The 16,619-nt window shown below is 34.2% G+C and overlaps 1 protein-coding gene across 1 annotated transcript; it reads left to right on the top strand.

Annotated features, from left to right (window-relative positions):
- The first annotated feature begins 13,729 nt into the window (after positions 1-13,729).
- LOC147386024 (uncharacterized) lies at positions 13,730-16,619 on the top strand. The gene is made up of 3 exons (XM_086424281.1): positions 13,730-13,884; positions 16,071-16,227; positions 16,360-16,619. Exons 1-3 carry the CDS (start codon positions 13,733-13,735, stop codon positions 16,405-16,407), a joined length of 357 nt encoding a protein of 118 aa, XP_086280407.1. The 5' UTR covers positions 13,730-13,732; the 3' UTR covers positions 16,408-16,619.

Genomic DNA, 16,619 nt, shown 5'->3' with positions numbered 1-16,619 from the left:
CTTATAGTACATTTGAATTCGATATTTTCCATCGGATTTGGGCTATTCTATATTGAAACTTTAATCATGTGGTTAAGAGTCAAATCTTTAGAATCAATGGTTAACCTTGGTTTACTTCCAATTAGGTAATAATTGGTCCCAAACGTTCTAAACCTCCATCTGTACCACTTTGGGTCCGTGAAAAAAGCCGTCTTTCTAGAGTACCATTGTCAAGTAGTCAGTCTTTGTCACAAGAAGAAACGAGTACCATGGATGAAGCTGCACTCCGTCATATTTTAGAATCTTTTCAAGCACAGATTATTGCTTCTGTCCAAACACAAATTGAATCTCTAAAAATTGAAAAGGAAAAAGATAAAGCTATAGAACCTCAGGATGTGTTTGACCTCGTTGAAAATCAAGAAGATGATCAGTTACACGTCGACCCTGTCCTAGCTCATCGAATAACTCAGGTTGAAACTGCTTTGAAGAATATTAAAGACCCCGATGATCTTACTCTTGGATTAGGGGTAATGACCTTGTTTCCCACGGTCCGTCTGCCAGAGAAGTTCACAATGCCAGATATGGAGAAATTTGATGGTATTGGATGCCCTAGGACTCATTTAAAAGTTTATGTCGGCATAATGCAATCTCAGGGTCTGAGTTAAGAACAGATGGCTCAACTTTTTCAAAGAACCCTTACAGGACCTGCCCTACGCTGGTTAATGTCATTGGACTCATCTCGGATAAAAACGTGGCATGAATTGATAAAAGAGTTTATTGGTAGGTATTCATTTAACACGGATATTGAACTCACAAGAAGAGACCTAGAAACTACTAAACAAAAACCCGGGGAAACTTTCACTGAGTTCATTGCTCGATGGAGAGCTAAAGCCGCTCAATTGTGGGACCGACCTCAAGAGAAGGAACAAGTCAATATTATCCTTAGGAATCTCACTCCAAAATATGCCAAGTACTTGATGCCTCAGTATCTTCCCACTTTTCAATCCCTCATTGAGGCTGGAAATCAAGTTGAGGATGCATATTCTTCGGACTTTTTGGTAACTCGTCTGAGTCAAAACCCAAACATTTCAAACCTAATGTCAATTCCTTACAAATGGCCAACACCTCCTTCGCACTATCTCCTCAAACTACTCAGCCTTCACAAACTAAGCCTAGAAGACAGTTTGCCAATCTTGGAATGTCCCTTAGTGTTGCTTATCAAAAATTGATGAAAAGGGGATTGTTGACGCCTTTACAACCTAAGCATTTGCCTAATCCTTATGGATAATGGGCAATTCTGTGAATTCCATCAGATGCCTGGTCATGTTCTTGACAGGTGTATTACTCTCCGACATGCTATCCAAGACCTTATTGAGCAAGAAAAAATCACCATACCCACTCCTACTACTCCCAATGTTAAGACTAACCCTTTGCCTACTTTTCAAAATCAACTCCCTCCTACTCTAAACCTAATATCAATATCCAAACTCGAATAAGTTGACCTAGTTTCCTTCATTCACCCAATCGGTCTTAACAGTGCATTCGCTCCATGCCAGAATGAGCTCAACTACCCTAAGGCAGTGGCAAAACTGAAGAACAGAGAAATTATTAAAGCAACGGGTTGTCCCCCATCTGACAGATTTGAATCAGAATATGAAGAGATAGTAAAAGCAGGCAAGTTCAAGTCATTCATCGAAGATAATCGAAGTGGCATAGACTCTAGAATTGTGTCCCTCCATTCAGAATGATGTCGTCTTTTAAGTCTTTTTAGTTTCTTTTAGCTTTAGTTGCGTCAGTCTTTGAATTCAGTTCTTCATTTTTATTTTTGGGTTTTAGTAAGGTTTGTCAGTCTATGTTCTTTTCAATTCCAATAAATAAAGAAGCTTTTGATTATCATGTGTGCAATAATGATGTGAATATAAAATCTAACATGAGAAATGACTTAAAGCTCACTAACCAAATTTGATAAATATTGGAATTAAAGAGTATACTCAAGAAGTGCAAATTGGTAATACGTTATCCTCAGGAGAACATGAGAGAATAGTAAACTTACCTGAGAAATTCAAACAATGTTCTTGCATGGTCTCATAAAGATATATGGATGAATTACACACAAAAACATAGATCAAGTCAAGAGTGATTTCAAAGTCAAAGATTATCGGTAAAAAATGATATAGCTGAAAGCATCAACAAAGATGCTAAGACTTACAAGTGGATCTACCATGTTTCTCACTCAAAAGAAGAGAGTTCTCTTTCACAAAAGAATAAAAGATTTTCTTGAAGTTCTAGAAGAGTTGAATAATCAGAAAACTCGATCATACTCGATTTCACAGAAGAAGACTAAAGAATATTCATTCTTCAAAAGGAAACCTTACTCGACAGAGCAATCCAAATATCGAATTCCTGAAACTTTGACCAAGTCAAGCAATATTCACCAAAGGAGGCCTTCTTTGATCGAACAATTATCATATCTTACCAAAAAAGAAAAAAAAAACTTTCTTTAGCCCCTCGCAGCCTTTTAAAAGAAAAATAAAATAGCCTCTTCTTTCTAAACCATACCGACCAACCTTAGGAGGGAATCTTAGTATGAACTACGTTTTGACCTGATCCCAAAAGAAAAAATAAATATATTTGGGGTACGTAGGCAACCTGAGAAATTACTTCAGGCCCGGTCATGAAAAAAAATATATTCTCTTAAGGAAAGTATCATCTAAAAGGAAAATCCTCTATTAAAAGGTTCAAAAGAAGATAATGTCAAACTAGGGGCATTAGCAAAAAAAAGAAAAAGAATGCCAAACTAGGGGCATAAAAAAAAGAGTCAAAAGAATTTACAGAAAATAATGACAAAAAAAAGATAATATTAGACTAGGGGCATTTTGGGAAGTTGAGCCTTTTACCCTTTCTTTCTAAACCATGTCCTAAGCCTACCTATTAAGTCCTCCTGAATGTTAATTGATTCGGTTAAGGTATAAGGAACTAAGAAGTTGTCGAGTTAGTTATTCAAGATCATCAAGAAAAAAAGAGAAGCCCGCTAAGTCGAAAATCCGAAAAGGCGACTTAGGCAAAATTTAGGGCATAACCATAAAAAAAGAAAGCCTGCTAGGTTGAAAACCTGAAAAGGCGACCTAGACAAAAATCAAGGCATCATCAGAAAAGAAAAATAAAGCCGGCTAGATTGAAAACCTAAAGAGGCGATCTAGGCAAAAATTAGGGCATCATCAAAGGGGAGGAAAGGTCCTATCAAAAAGAAAAATTCAAAAGGAAGCTTGTGTAGAAACTAGAAAATGCATAACCATTCAAGCCACAATATTCATTTTTTAACCAAGAGCTTACATCCAACGAAGACAATGTTGAAGTCAAAAAAATCAGAAATCATCTTGAACATTGTAGGATCTTCAAAAGTATGTTTACTTGTTCAAGTGTTCGCTAATAGAAGATGTAGAATCATCAACCACTTTGAAGAGAAAGATCTTCTATTCTAATATTTATCAAGAGTTTTTAAGTCCTCCTCAAACATTTTTCAAAAATAATTATCAATTCTTTATTGCACATATGATAATCTTAAAAGTCTTAAATTTAAGAGAATGTCAGTTCTTCTATCTGTCATACATCAGAGTCCGTATTTTTCAAGCGTAAGTCATTCCATCAGTCTCGTAGTCAAGTCTCAATTAAAGCCAACCTTGAAACTAGGGGCATTTTTGAAGGTCATTTAATTCTAAAATTTTTGTTCTTAATCACATGATAAAAAGAAAATCATACAAAAGCTTAAAAGTCCGATGAAGCCCAATGATAATTACCAATCCAGATGCATGATAAGCCAATGAAGGCCTGATCTTTCAAACTTTGAGCTCGATTTTGAAGCATAGAATGAATTAATAGGATTATTTAAGTTCCTATAAATCTAAGCCCGAGAAACGTGGCTTAGTAAGTTCGAGTCCGAGAAACGAGACTCCAACTTTTTGAATCATAGAATGAATAGGCTTTTTGAAGTGCCTACAAACTTAAGTTCGAGTCCGAGAAACGAGACTCCAACTTTTTGAATCATAGAATGAATAGGCTTTTTGAAGTACCTACAAACCTAAGTTCTAGTCCGAGAAATGAGACTCCAACTTCTTGAATCATAGAATGAATAGGCTTTTTGAAGTGCCTACAAACCTAAGTTCGAGTTTGAGAAATGAGACTCCAACTTCTTGAATCATAGAATAAATAGGCTTTTTGAAGTGCCTACAAACTTAAGTTCGAATTCGAGAAACGAGACTCCAACTTTTTGAATCATAGAATGAATAGGCTTTTCGAAGTGCCTACAAACCTTAGTTAGAGTCCGAGAAACGAGACTCCAACTTTTTGAATCATATAATGAATAGGCTTTTTGAAGTGCCTACAAACCTAAGTTCGAGTCTGAGAAATGAGACTCCAACTTCTTGAATCATAGAATGAATAGACTTTTTGAAGTGCCTACAAACTTAAGTTCGAGTCCGAGAAACGAGACTCCAACTTTTTGAATCATAGAATGAATAGGCTTTTTGAAGTGCCTACAAACCTAAGTTCTAGTCCGAGAAATGAGACTCCAACTTCTTAAATCATAGAATGAATATGCTTTTTGAAGTGCCTACAAACCTAAGTTCGAGTATGAGAAATGAGACTCCAACTTCTTGAATCATAGAATGAATAGGCTTTTTGAAGTGCCTACAAACCTAAGTTCGAGTCCGAGAAACGAGACTCCAACTTTTTGAATCATAGAATGAATAGGCTTTTTGAAGTACTTACAAACCTAACTTCGAGTCCGAGAAACGAGACTCCAACTTTTTGAATTATAGAATGAATAGGCTTTTCGAAGTGCCTATAAACCTAAGTTCGAGTCTGAGAAACGAGACTCCAATTTTTTGAATCATAGAATGAATAGGCTTTTTGAAGTGCCTACAAACCTAAGTTCGAGTCCGAGAAACGAGACTCCAACTTTTTAAATCATAGAATGAGTAGGCTTTTTGAAGTGCCTACAAACCTAAGTGCGAGTCCGAGAAACGAGACTCTAACTTTTTGAATCATATAATGAATAGGCTTTTTGAAGTGCCTATAAACTTAAGTTCGAGTCCGAGAAACGAGACTCCAACTTTTTGAATCATAGAATGAATAGGCTTTTCGAAGTGCCTACAAACCTTAGTTAGAGTCCGAGAAACGAAACTCCAACTTTTTGAATCATAGAATGAATAGGCTTTTTGAAGTGCCTACAAACCTAAATTCGAGTCCGAGAAACTCCAACTTTTTGAATCATAGAATGAATAGGCTTTTTGAAGTGCCTACAAACCTTAGTTCGAGTCCGAGAAACGAGACTCCAACTTTTTGAATCATAGAATGAATAGACTTTTTGAAGTGCCTACAAACTTAAGTTCAAGTCCGAGAAACGAAACTCCAACTTTTTGAATCATATAATGAATAGGCTTTTTGAAGTGCCCATAAACCTAAGTTCGAGTCCGAGAAACGAGACTCCAACATTTTGAATCATAGGCTTTTTGAAGTGCCTACAAACCTTAGTTCGAGTCCGAGAAACAAGACTTCATGTTTAATATGATTGTTTAAGTTCCTCTAAACCTTAGTCAGAGTCTAAGAAACGAGACTCCAGCTTTGTTTGAATCATATTGAATTAATAGGATTGTTTAAGTTATTTAGCCCGAGAAGCGTGGCTACAATAGGTTCGAGTCCGATAAATGAGACTCAAACTTTTTCGAACTCTAAAAAGAATTTCAAATAGGATTTAACGAAGTTCTTTCAATATTATGACTTAAATTATCTCATTATTCAACCTTGCCATGACTGTTTTCGTTGCATAAGCACATTTCAATTTTGAATCATTATTGTCAGTGAGAGAAGATCTCTAGGACCTGACACATTTTTACTCAGTAAGCATCACACTTTTACACACATGTGCACTTTTGCATTAGTCAGGGAGAATTTTCTAAAATTCGAGGATCTGACATCGTCAGTGAGAGTTCAAGCTCAACCTTTTAGTTCGGGGAGAGTTTTACGCTCAAAGATGCGAACACCCTGACGAATTGCTAAATCAGGCTGCAAAATGAGCTGTCACTAGCTTTGGCATTCGGATATCGCACTATCTACCGAAATAGATTTTCTATCTAGTTTGCTTCAACCCTCTGCCAAAGAGGGGCATCTGTAGACACCCCATTTTTGCATCCGCCTGAGTAATCAACTCGTCAACCCGATCGCAATGATTCCCAATGATGGATGTGTATTCCATTGCTTTATTTTGTTATCCGATATGTTTCAAAAATCCGGATGAGGTATTTCGAATTGACAAAATCTTAGAAACCGCGCTACGTTAGGAAAATACGACCCCAGAAATATAGAAATCATCATCTTGCAGACCAAAAAGAAGTTTCACGATAAAAATCACTAAAAATTGACCAAATTACCAAAATACCCCTAACCTCAAAACAACCCTAGAGCCTATGTTACGCTTAGGAAAACTCTCTCGAACACATAAAATAACAAATCGGAACCAAATAAATCATTTCGCCAATTTTAACAAAATTCGACAAAATTATGAAAATGCCCCTCATAAAGTTCATGACCATTTCACACAAAAATTTTTATAAATGACACAAACTAATATTTTCATTGAATTTCTTACGAAAAATCGATTCTAAAACATCCTAGAACATTAAAAACCGACTCAAAACGTGAAAAGTCCTCTCCGGGGGCAAAACGGTAATTTCACAATTTTTATAATTAAAAAATTCGAAATTAATAAATAAAACATTAAATAATTAAAGTGAAACATTAATGAAATTAATTTAAAATTTTGAACCGAAGAAATCGATCAATCGGGTTTTCAAGTAAAATTGTTGAGGGTTCGTGAGATATTTCTTTAAGGACCCCTCTATTTGGGGGTCCAAAGAATTAAAGATATTTTAGAGGGGGGTTCTCCAAAAATTAAAAGTCAATCAAGCAAGACTAAGGTCAAGGTATTAAAGTCAATCAAGTGAGACTAAAGTCAAAATTAAAGTCAATAAAGCAAGACTGAAGTCAAGATATTAAAAGTCAATCAATTAAGACTAAAGTCAAAACATTAAAAGTCAATCAAATAAGACCAAAAGTCATAATAGAGTTCTAATTAAATAATAACTCAATCTAATAGAATTCTAACTTAAAAACAATTCTACCTAAAACAATTCTAATTAAAACACAATTCTACCTAAAACAAGTCTAACTAAAACACAACTCTAATTAAAAGAACTCTAATTAAATACTAACTCTATCCAAATCAATCCCTAAAAACATATATAAATAGAGGTGCTCACACCCTATTTTCGTATAAAATCATAAACCCTAAGAGAAGTAGGTCTAAAAGCCCCCCTAGCCTCCCATAAACCCAAGTTTTGGAGTCCCAACTCCGTACCTAATATCCTTATTAGATTTTAGCTTAAAAAACACCTAAAAGTCCTTCAAAAACACCCCAAAATCGATAATAAAATTTGAAGAATCCAGATCTAAGGAAGAGATACCTTGCCTCGGAGATCCGAATTTAGATCCGGAGACATAACGAAGTAAAGAGAACGGTACAAGGAGCTATTTTTGTCAGATCTGAGGGAATAAAACCGTTGCGTTCAAAGGTAAAGTCTATTTTATTTTATTTTATTTTATTTCGTTTCTTTTTCTATCTAGATTTTTGTTAGCAATGTAGACTTATTTGGGTTAAGTAGAGACCGGCATTGGCCGGGCGGGGTTGGTGCCTAACACCTTCCAACCCCGTAATGTGATCCCCGGATTCAGTTTTTCTTCGTAGATTAGTATATTTGCCTTTTAAAGTCAAAATTTGGTTCCTAGACCGTAATAACTAGGTGGCGACTCCCAAACCTCAAGGGTCAAAAGCGAATCCACGTACTTCGCGGATCGAGGGCGCTTTCAATGACATTTAAAAATTCTCCTCCATGTGATATCCCCATGTTCATGCATGTTCATGTTATATTTTTTCTAATTCTTTCAAATAGCCAAGTTAAATGAGTAACCACCTAAGGGTGGAGAGAATAGGGCTCTCAACACCTTCCCCACTCTCTAATCGGACCTCCTAACATATATTTTAAGTTGACCAAATGCCTTAATCCATTGTTAAGCCACCACAATGTCAAGGAAAAACTATTTCCTTGAAAAATTATTTCTGGATTGTCATTCACACCATTTTTGAAACTTGAATGGTAGGGACTCCAAAATAGTGGTAATGAGATTTACGTAATTGAAAATCATGTTGCTACAATTGATACCAATTGAATGGGAGGGGTGAGGCGGCATTAATAAATGAAAAGTTTACTAAATATACAATTAAATTACCATGAAAAAATTAAGGGGTGTTTATGAAAAAATCCCTCCATCAGGGTTCATTAAGTAATTTCCCCTTTTTTTTTTCTTCATTATCTAACATTTCTTTTTAAGATCCCAAACTAGTGAGGGAAGAAAAGAAGATAGATCACGGGAGAGAAAAAAGAGGAGAGAGCAAAAGGGAATCAACCCTTAAGAGGGAGAAATTAAATTAAAAATAAGCTTTAAAAGAATGGAGAAAACATATTGAAAATATTTCTTCGAAGAAAAAATAATCTTCAAATAAAAATGAAAATTGATGCAAATGGTTTAAGAGATATAGAGAGTTAGAAGAACATAGAGGTAACTTTTTCTTTGAAGAAAAAAATTCTAAAAAATAATAAAATGAATTTGAAAAATTCTAATAATAAGAAAGTGAAGGTGTTTCCCAAGTGAATTGATGAAGTGGAACTATTGTAAATGAACACTCAAAAGTAATGTTTATATCACTTAGTTGAGATTTTGAACTCTTCCCGATTTTTGAAGAAAATAAAATTGATATTCTTCTTTTAAAATTTCATTTTTCAAAAAAAAAAAAAATCATATAAGAAACAAAAGTTCAATTAATCTAGACATATGGAGTTCATCTATTCTTATTTGATATGTTATATTTAATTTCATTTATTGATGTGCTATAAAAAGAAGTTTTTGTGGTAATAAAGTTCTGAATTTAGAATATTGCAACGTGAAATTTCACATATTCAACGGCCTTTTTTTTATATTGTGGAATCTTTCCTTTCGATGGGTCAAAACTGTCAAATTAATGGAGGATGAGAGAAATTTAGCGGCTATAAACCGTCGAATCTGGGGAACATCAATAATTTCAACAGCCCCGGGCCATCGAAATTCAGTTTCTAAAATCCATGGGCCTTGGCCCATTGAATTTTCCAATTTTCCGTAGTGTATATTATTAGGGGTGCAACTTGGTTCGGTTTGGTTTGGTTTGGCTTGATTTGAGGTCAAATTGGAACCGAGCCAACCTAGATCGATTCCATTAAATGAGAATCCGAACCAAGCTAAGGTCAGTTTGGTTCGGTTTGGTTCTATGGATTGCCAATATCTTAAAAACCTAATTGAATCAACATATTCTTAATAAAAATATATAGATATGAATAAGAAATCTCATATAATGAGTCATTTATCTATCCATCAATAAATAAAAAAATCATGTATCTATTAAAAAAAAAAGGTCAATAGTTTTTTCATCAATTAAAGAAAGTCATTAATCTCATTCATAAAAAAATGTCATTAATCTATCTATAAAAAGATAATCAATTTATCCATAAAAAATGGGTGTAGTTTATTAAATAGATTAATAATATTTATTTATAATTTTATTAATATGAGGATTCGATTCTCGGTTTTGTTCGGTTCTTATAAGGCATGAACCAAGAATCGAACCGAACCAATTTAAAGTTCTTGATTTGGTTTGGTTTGATTCTCGGTTTGAACCATGCCAAGTTGCACCCCTATATATTGTAGCATTTAGCCACATTGTTGAATATTTTATTTTATTAAACAAAAAACAAATTAGTTTATGGGTCAGGAGCTCAAAATCTCTTGACTCATGAAGAATGACTCATGAAAAAAACACATGATTCCAACCGTTTAAATACAATATCCAACAATTGAGATTTATCTTTGAGATAAATGATAAAGTCTCATAAAGCCGTTTTTAGGACCATAATTACTCAAGGTTTATCGATACTTAATTATCATTTGTTCCAAATAAACATAAATTGTATTAATTTGTCAAATTATCGAAACTAATGGATTTTCTTACTATTTACAGGTAAAAAGGGCAAAATTCGGAGGCAAATATTTTTGTAACAATTTTTGTTACAATATACGAGTCAAGAGGGAACATCTAACCAAATTTCGGAGCAATTCGTCACCGCGCGACGGTAGGGTCATACCGCTCCACGGTAATCTCCAGGAATTATGCCTCGAGATTTGAATTGCACATTCTAGATACTTTGGCCATTGTAACTGAAGGCTCTTATCGAAACAAATCAAGCAAAAACTCGACCCAAAAACCCGATTAAAAAAGTTATAAATTGAGGGGTTATCTCTAAGAGAAGGGGTCCCTCTTCTTCTTCCAAATTCTCTATAATTCTTTTGATTTTTCTTTTAGAGAGAGAGAGTTCTTGATTGTAGTGAGAACATCAAGAGTTTTTCTTTCATCTTTCATCTTTAGTTCTAGTTGTAGTTTTATTGTAAGATCATCAAAGAGGAATCAAAGGCAACATAGTTATCTTCATCTTCTTCTCTGCCACATTTTACTTGTTTTACTATTGCTGCAACTTGTTCCTTGTGATGATTGGCTAGACTCTCCTTAGAGAGATCAAGGATGCCAAAGCAAGTTAATCTTAATATTGTTGTTCTACTTCTATATCTCTATTTTGAATTGTAATATCGTGAAGCCTCTCAATATGAGATCATCCAATTTGTACTTCTGATTCAAGCTTTGATGATTATTGCTTAGATAAATTCAAGAATAATCATGCTCTGTGATAAATTAAGGTATAAGTAAGGTAATCTTATCTAAGTTCAGGATTTACAAGGATATTCTTTTGTCACAATCAATTTCTAATCGATTTATCTTCCGATCCACGAACAATGACTTGTTACGTGGATCGAATTAAAATTGGAATTATTCAGCATTATGGATGACTTGCAATAGTTGATTTGAGCTCTCTAAACCCCTTTTTCATTGTTTTCAATCTCTAATTTCTTTTTTCAATTTCTTATGCAAATTAGCTGTCATTTTCTATTTTATTTTTACAAATCTATTTTTAAAGAATCTATTTTCAAACTTTGATTTGATTTTTAATTCGAAGTTTAAGTGAATCACGATTGTCCCTATGGAACAAATCCTACTTACCCAAGTTTTATTCTAAATATGTGTTCAATCTACTTTTCTGCAATTTACAAAAGTTGCAACGATCAATAAATATCTCTGAGATATGTGTTATCATGATGCTCATAAATCTCAACCGTCGGATATTGTATCTAAACAATTGGGATCATTTGTTTCTCTCATGAGTCAACGGATCCCAACCCTTAGTTTTACACAAACACATATAATAATAATAAAAATAACAGATTAAGATCGGAAAGATTAGTTGAAAAAGAAGATAGTCTGTGTTTAATCTTTAGTTATACCCTATTAATATTATCATTACAAGGGAATGAAGAGCATTGTTAATCAAATTTAAATTACAAAAGTATCATTTACTATATGCATTAGTTCATTTGAAATAATATATTTATTTTAATATAAATTAAAAAGTATTTTTTGCCTTTCAAAATTCTCTTGATGAGTAACAAATGTACGAGAACAAAATCCTCCAAAAACGATGACTCTTTACCCTAACAACATTTGTGCAAGGATAACATTTTAGATGGCCTAACTATACAAAGATCTATTTACTATATAACATGCGAAAGCTCACAAAAAAGTTGGTTTCAAAATTATAAAAATTTAGACTGCCTAATTAAATCATTGTCACCTCTCATTTGTTCATATAATCAGCAAAATATTTTTAATATAGATCATAGTTTAGTGAGAAAAAAGTTATCTATATCCCTAACTCGTCAATATCCACTTAGGCCCCATTCGAAGAAAAAAAAAAGGTATAATCTTATTAACCCAAATCCTAAATATTCTCTAAATGGAAAGCCAAAACATTTGAACCCTAAACTAAATGCAAGAATAAACAAAAATTATTAATTTATCATTATTATTTACAAAAAATATTGAACCCCAAGCTTGGTTAAAAACTTAAAATCACAAATTAAACACCTTATTTACTCAGAGAAAAAAATATTCCCTGAAACATGATGATAAAATATTATCTTATTAATATCTTAACTAAGAAAAAAAAAACATCTAAAATTAAGAAAAATAGAAGAAAATCTTTCAGAACAAGAAACAATAGTTGTGTGACTGATAATTTTATCAAGCTCCAATTAGCTTAGTTGATAAAGTCTTTGAGTGATGGTACCATAGACTTGTGTTCAAATCTTGCTAGTATCGAATTACTGAAATCATATAAAACAGGCTTACCAATAATAAAAAAATAGTTGTGTCGCTAAGTAGGAGATATTCCATCCCTTATTGTAGATGACGTTGAAGGGATTCAGAAGTTAAATTCAATACAGAAGAGGTAGAAGCTTGGGCAAACATTATTTCAAAGTAAAATGTTCGTAGTATTATAAAACTCTCGTCCCCAATCCTATTCGCATTTAGCCGAAGAGAAAAGGTGATTAGAATGGATTAGTAGAGAGAATCATAAATATCAAAGCTTTAACTCCAAAATTGAGTGACTACCTAATGAGTGGTACATTATTTATAAGACAAAGTAACAAAATTTTCATATTAAAAAGAGAAATAAAAATGTATTAAAAATAGAATAGAGATATGTAATAATCATATTATTTTTATATATTTTGTAGAGGTGATTCTGGTTTACCTCTATCAACTCTGCTTTGTAGTTTTGATGAATTACTCATCGTTCCTCCTATTGTCCGCTGGCACTGATATGGTACCTGTCAAGAATTCTCCGCAAATCAAATTAGATTTGTAAAAGAAAAGATTGTTTAGTCTCTTCGTGCGCCTTCCAAAGAGATAGAAGATCCTTTTGCTCTCGATCTCTCTCCCTTTTATAAGTTCCCCCCATGATGGAAACTTCCTCTTTAACTCCATTCTATCCGTGATTCGATCATGGGAAACCCTATGACCAAAGGAATTTCAATCGAATTAGGATTATTATCCCTTTTTAAGTTCCTAGATTCTTAGGATTTTTCCTCATACTTTGAAGGATAAAGTACAGATCGGGATCTATGTAAACCTTCCAATTTTACCATGCTCTGACATCAGAGCAGGAGTCTAGCCTTAGTATATCATGCGGTAGAGTAGGATGCGACTGTTTGGCTGATCTGGGTACCACCTACATGGAGTCTTGCCTCTTTGACCTTCTTCTTCCCTTGGTCAGGATTTGGACATGCATACGGTCTAAATCTATTACAACTTTTATCCTCTACATATATCATTGATCTTGTTAGTTGGAAATTATAAATATTCTCGTGACCATAACTTTCTGATGATAAAATTTAAATTAAATAATCTTCGCTATTTGATTCTCTGAACCCAATGAATATTCATATGTCGGGGGGATGGGACCAACACACCTTGCCCTTGGCTCTTTTGATCCCACTAGTTGGACGTAAGTTTGGATACTAAGAAAAAGATTATGAAGCTCATACCCGCAGGGATGTCCATGAGGCCCATAAAAATGCAAGAATCCAAAACCGCCAATTAAGCTAATAACATGGAAGTCAACAACACAGGTCAATGTGCCAAGAGTTACATAAAGAGGATATGCTATCCAACTCCCAAGAGTACAGAATACTAACTCTTGAAGGATCAGTACCCTCAAAATCCCTGATTTCTCATTTCGTGTTCCTCAGAATCCAGATCCATCTCAGTTCTCATTCCCTTCAAAACCACACGAAGCCGATCGATCAAATCAGGTACTTTTCTTGTTTTTCTTATATATATATATTTTCTATGGGTCGATCACTCAAATCTCTCTCTCTCTCTCTCCCAATCTATGGTTTTTATTTTTTATTTTTTATTTTTATTACTCTTCCCCTCCAATCCTTCTCTCATGTTATCCTTTTTTGATTTTTCGATTAAGTGGCGTTGTATTTTATTCAATTAGTGAAGCATCCATGTCTTATATAGGGTTAGCTTACTGTAATTATATTCAAATCGTGGAATATTTATTGGTTGATTGGTTTTCATGTAATCTCTATATGAGATCCCACATGGGTTGCAATTGAATCATCAAATCTTACTGATTTGTCGACAGAGAAAATTTCTATATACTCCTATAATAAAAGGGGTTGAGGCTTCAACCCTCGATTTGGGTGGGCGTATAAGGTAAGAATGTGAGGATAAGTCTCTCACGTTAGGGGCAACCTATGAATCATCAGATCTCATGGAGGGTAATGTTACCTGGTTCATCGGTCCTGCTTGGTTTGAATAGGGGTTCATGATTTGCCACTCTAGAATGAACCTGGTTCATAGAGTTGGAAAGATAATTTATTTTTTGGTTCACAAGTTCAGCTCACTTGTGCATATATATAATTCTAGTATGCTAGTTAAAAGTAAATCTGTTTATAGCATAGTCTTCCACATTGTTATCATGTTGCTGCCACCATTGATGGTTTACAAAGGTTGTGTTCTAGCATCATTAGAGGCTTTCTAGTTTCTATCAATGTGACATAGACACGGACATGAATAAGCGTTCGACGCTAGGGCTGCAATTTGGGTGGGCTGGCCCGAACTCAACCCAATTGATGGGTGAGCCTGGGCCAAGTTATGTAGAAGATGAGTTGAGCCTGGGTTAATATCTCAACCCAACCTCAATTCGGGTTGAGGGTTCGAGCAACCCAACTCAGCCCGAACCCAATGCTGTATACTAGTATATAAATATTTTTCTGTTAGTTACAAATTTTTTATTTAGCTTTTTTATTCCATCTTGTTATTATGGCTTGTGGACAATTGGATATTATTAATGTGGGTTTTGATTTAGTATGATTTGTCTAAATATTCTCTCAATGATGGATTAATTGAAGGTTTTATGCTATTTTATTTACTGGTGATTTTATTTTTTATGTTGTATTTCTTTTTAAAAAATAAAATTTATTTGCTAATCAAAATGAAATTAGGGTAATTCAATGAGCCCAACCCTTACCAAACCACCCAAAATTACCTAACTCGGGCTAACCCAAGCTCAACCCGATTTTAGAAGATCAAGCTTGGGTTAGTGAGCTTAGGCCCGATGGTTGGGTTGAGTTGAGCTCGGGTTGAGGGTTTTGCTACTTGGTTTGAGCCTGGGTTTACCCTCCAACCTTCCCAATTTGACACTTCGAACCCACAAAACCTGTTTGTGACATATTCATTCAGTTTACATCATACGTTGAGAGAGAAACTTTTGTAAGTACTCTATTATACATTGTTTAAAACTGGTATCAAGGCATTTTTTTTATGAGGATAAAAACTATAGCGAGACAAACCTGAAACAAATTGAGATAAGCCTGAGACGTTCCTCTAACGTCTCATTCTGATATTCTTTGAGATTGAGATATCTCAGCCAATACATTTTGAGATATTAAGGAATTTTGAACCATGGAAGTAATACATTTTGGTATTTTGATACACATCAATTCGTTGTAAAGAGTGTTATTATTAAATAATAGGTAAGTCTTATTCCAAGCTGAAAACTCAAAATATTTGTTTGAAAAGCATGTCCAATATATGAGTACAACATTGTATCCAATATAGTTGATTTTCAAGAAATGGAGTTATTTTTTTCAAACACGTCTTTACTATAAGGCTTCAATGGCAATGATGATGGTAGTGTTAAGGAGTTTTTATGGGAAAAACTTTCTATTAGTTGGTACAAGGCCTTTTGACCTATTGAGTAGTGACAGACATATATGGTGGCCTGTCTTAGTTTTGGGTACTAGATTTTGACCCGAAAGACCATGCTTCTGATTTTATTGCTGTAGCATTTATCCGTAAAAAATTTATTAGTCAATCAACTTGCTGATGTAGAAGTTTGGGTTTCGGTGTGAATAATGATGAGAGAGAATGATGATCAATGTGGTTTCTGTCCTCATTTTTCGAGTTTGTTTGAACAATAATGCAGGATGTCAGAACCACCCTTTTGGCCGAGGGAGAAGCTTCTTGAGAAGCAAAAGTACTTCCAGAACATTCACAAACACACTTACCTTAAAGGGCCGTTGGATAAGATCACTTCAGTCGCTATTCCCTTGGCATTGGCAGCTACTTGTGGAACCCTCATTGTGAGTTCTCACCCTCTCTTTTGTGCTTTGTAATTGTTTTCATTGTTCGTAAAGGAATTAAAGTTTCCTTCTTTTTTGATACATTGTTCTTTATCTCAATTTTTCATCGAAAGCGTGTCTTGTCTTGTCCAGGTGCGAGGGATCTACAATATGTCTCAGGGGATCGGAAAAAAGGAGTAGGATTGCTGTCTTTGCTCAATGTAGGGATGTCGGATGGCATCTCATGATCGAAAGATACATATGCATTTGGATTCATTTTTTCTTTCAATTCTCTAATAATTGCTTGTCTCAGATTACAAGTTGAAATCTGAACAATTTTTTTTTTATAGTGGAGATTTTGAATGCTTGTGAGTCTACATGATCAATGATGATTTTATTGCTGTTTCTACAAA

The sequence above is a fragment of the Akebia trifoliata genome, chromosome 14, assembly GCF_017979445.1.
Source record: "Akebia trifoliata isolate Shusen 1 chromosome 14, ASM1797944v1, whole genome shotgun sequence".
Classification (NCBI taxonomy): Eukaryota; Viridiplantae; Streptophyta; class Magnoliopsida; order Ranunculales; family Lardizabalaceae; genus Akebia; species Akebia trifoliata.
This window is presented reverse-complemented; position numbering and strand designations above follow the sequence as displayed.

What these genes read in the sequence shown, in the direction of transcription:
- LOC147386024 (XM_086424281.1), top strand. Translation starts at nt 13,733, where the DNA reads ATGCTATCCAACTCCCAAGAGTACAGAATACTAACTCTTGAAGGATCA. An exon ending in AAGCCGATCGATCAAATCAG is followed by an intron (nt 13,885 to 16,070) that starts GTACTTTTCTTG and finishes ACAATAATGCAG; the next exon opens with GATGTCAGAACCACCCTTTT. An exon ending in CTACTTGTGGAACCCTCATT is followed by an intron (nt 16,228 to 16,359) that starts GTGAGTTCTCAC and finishes TGTCTTGTCCAG; the next exon opens with GTGCGAGGGATCTACAATAT.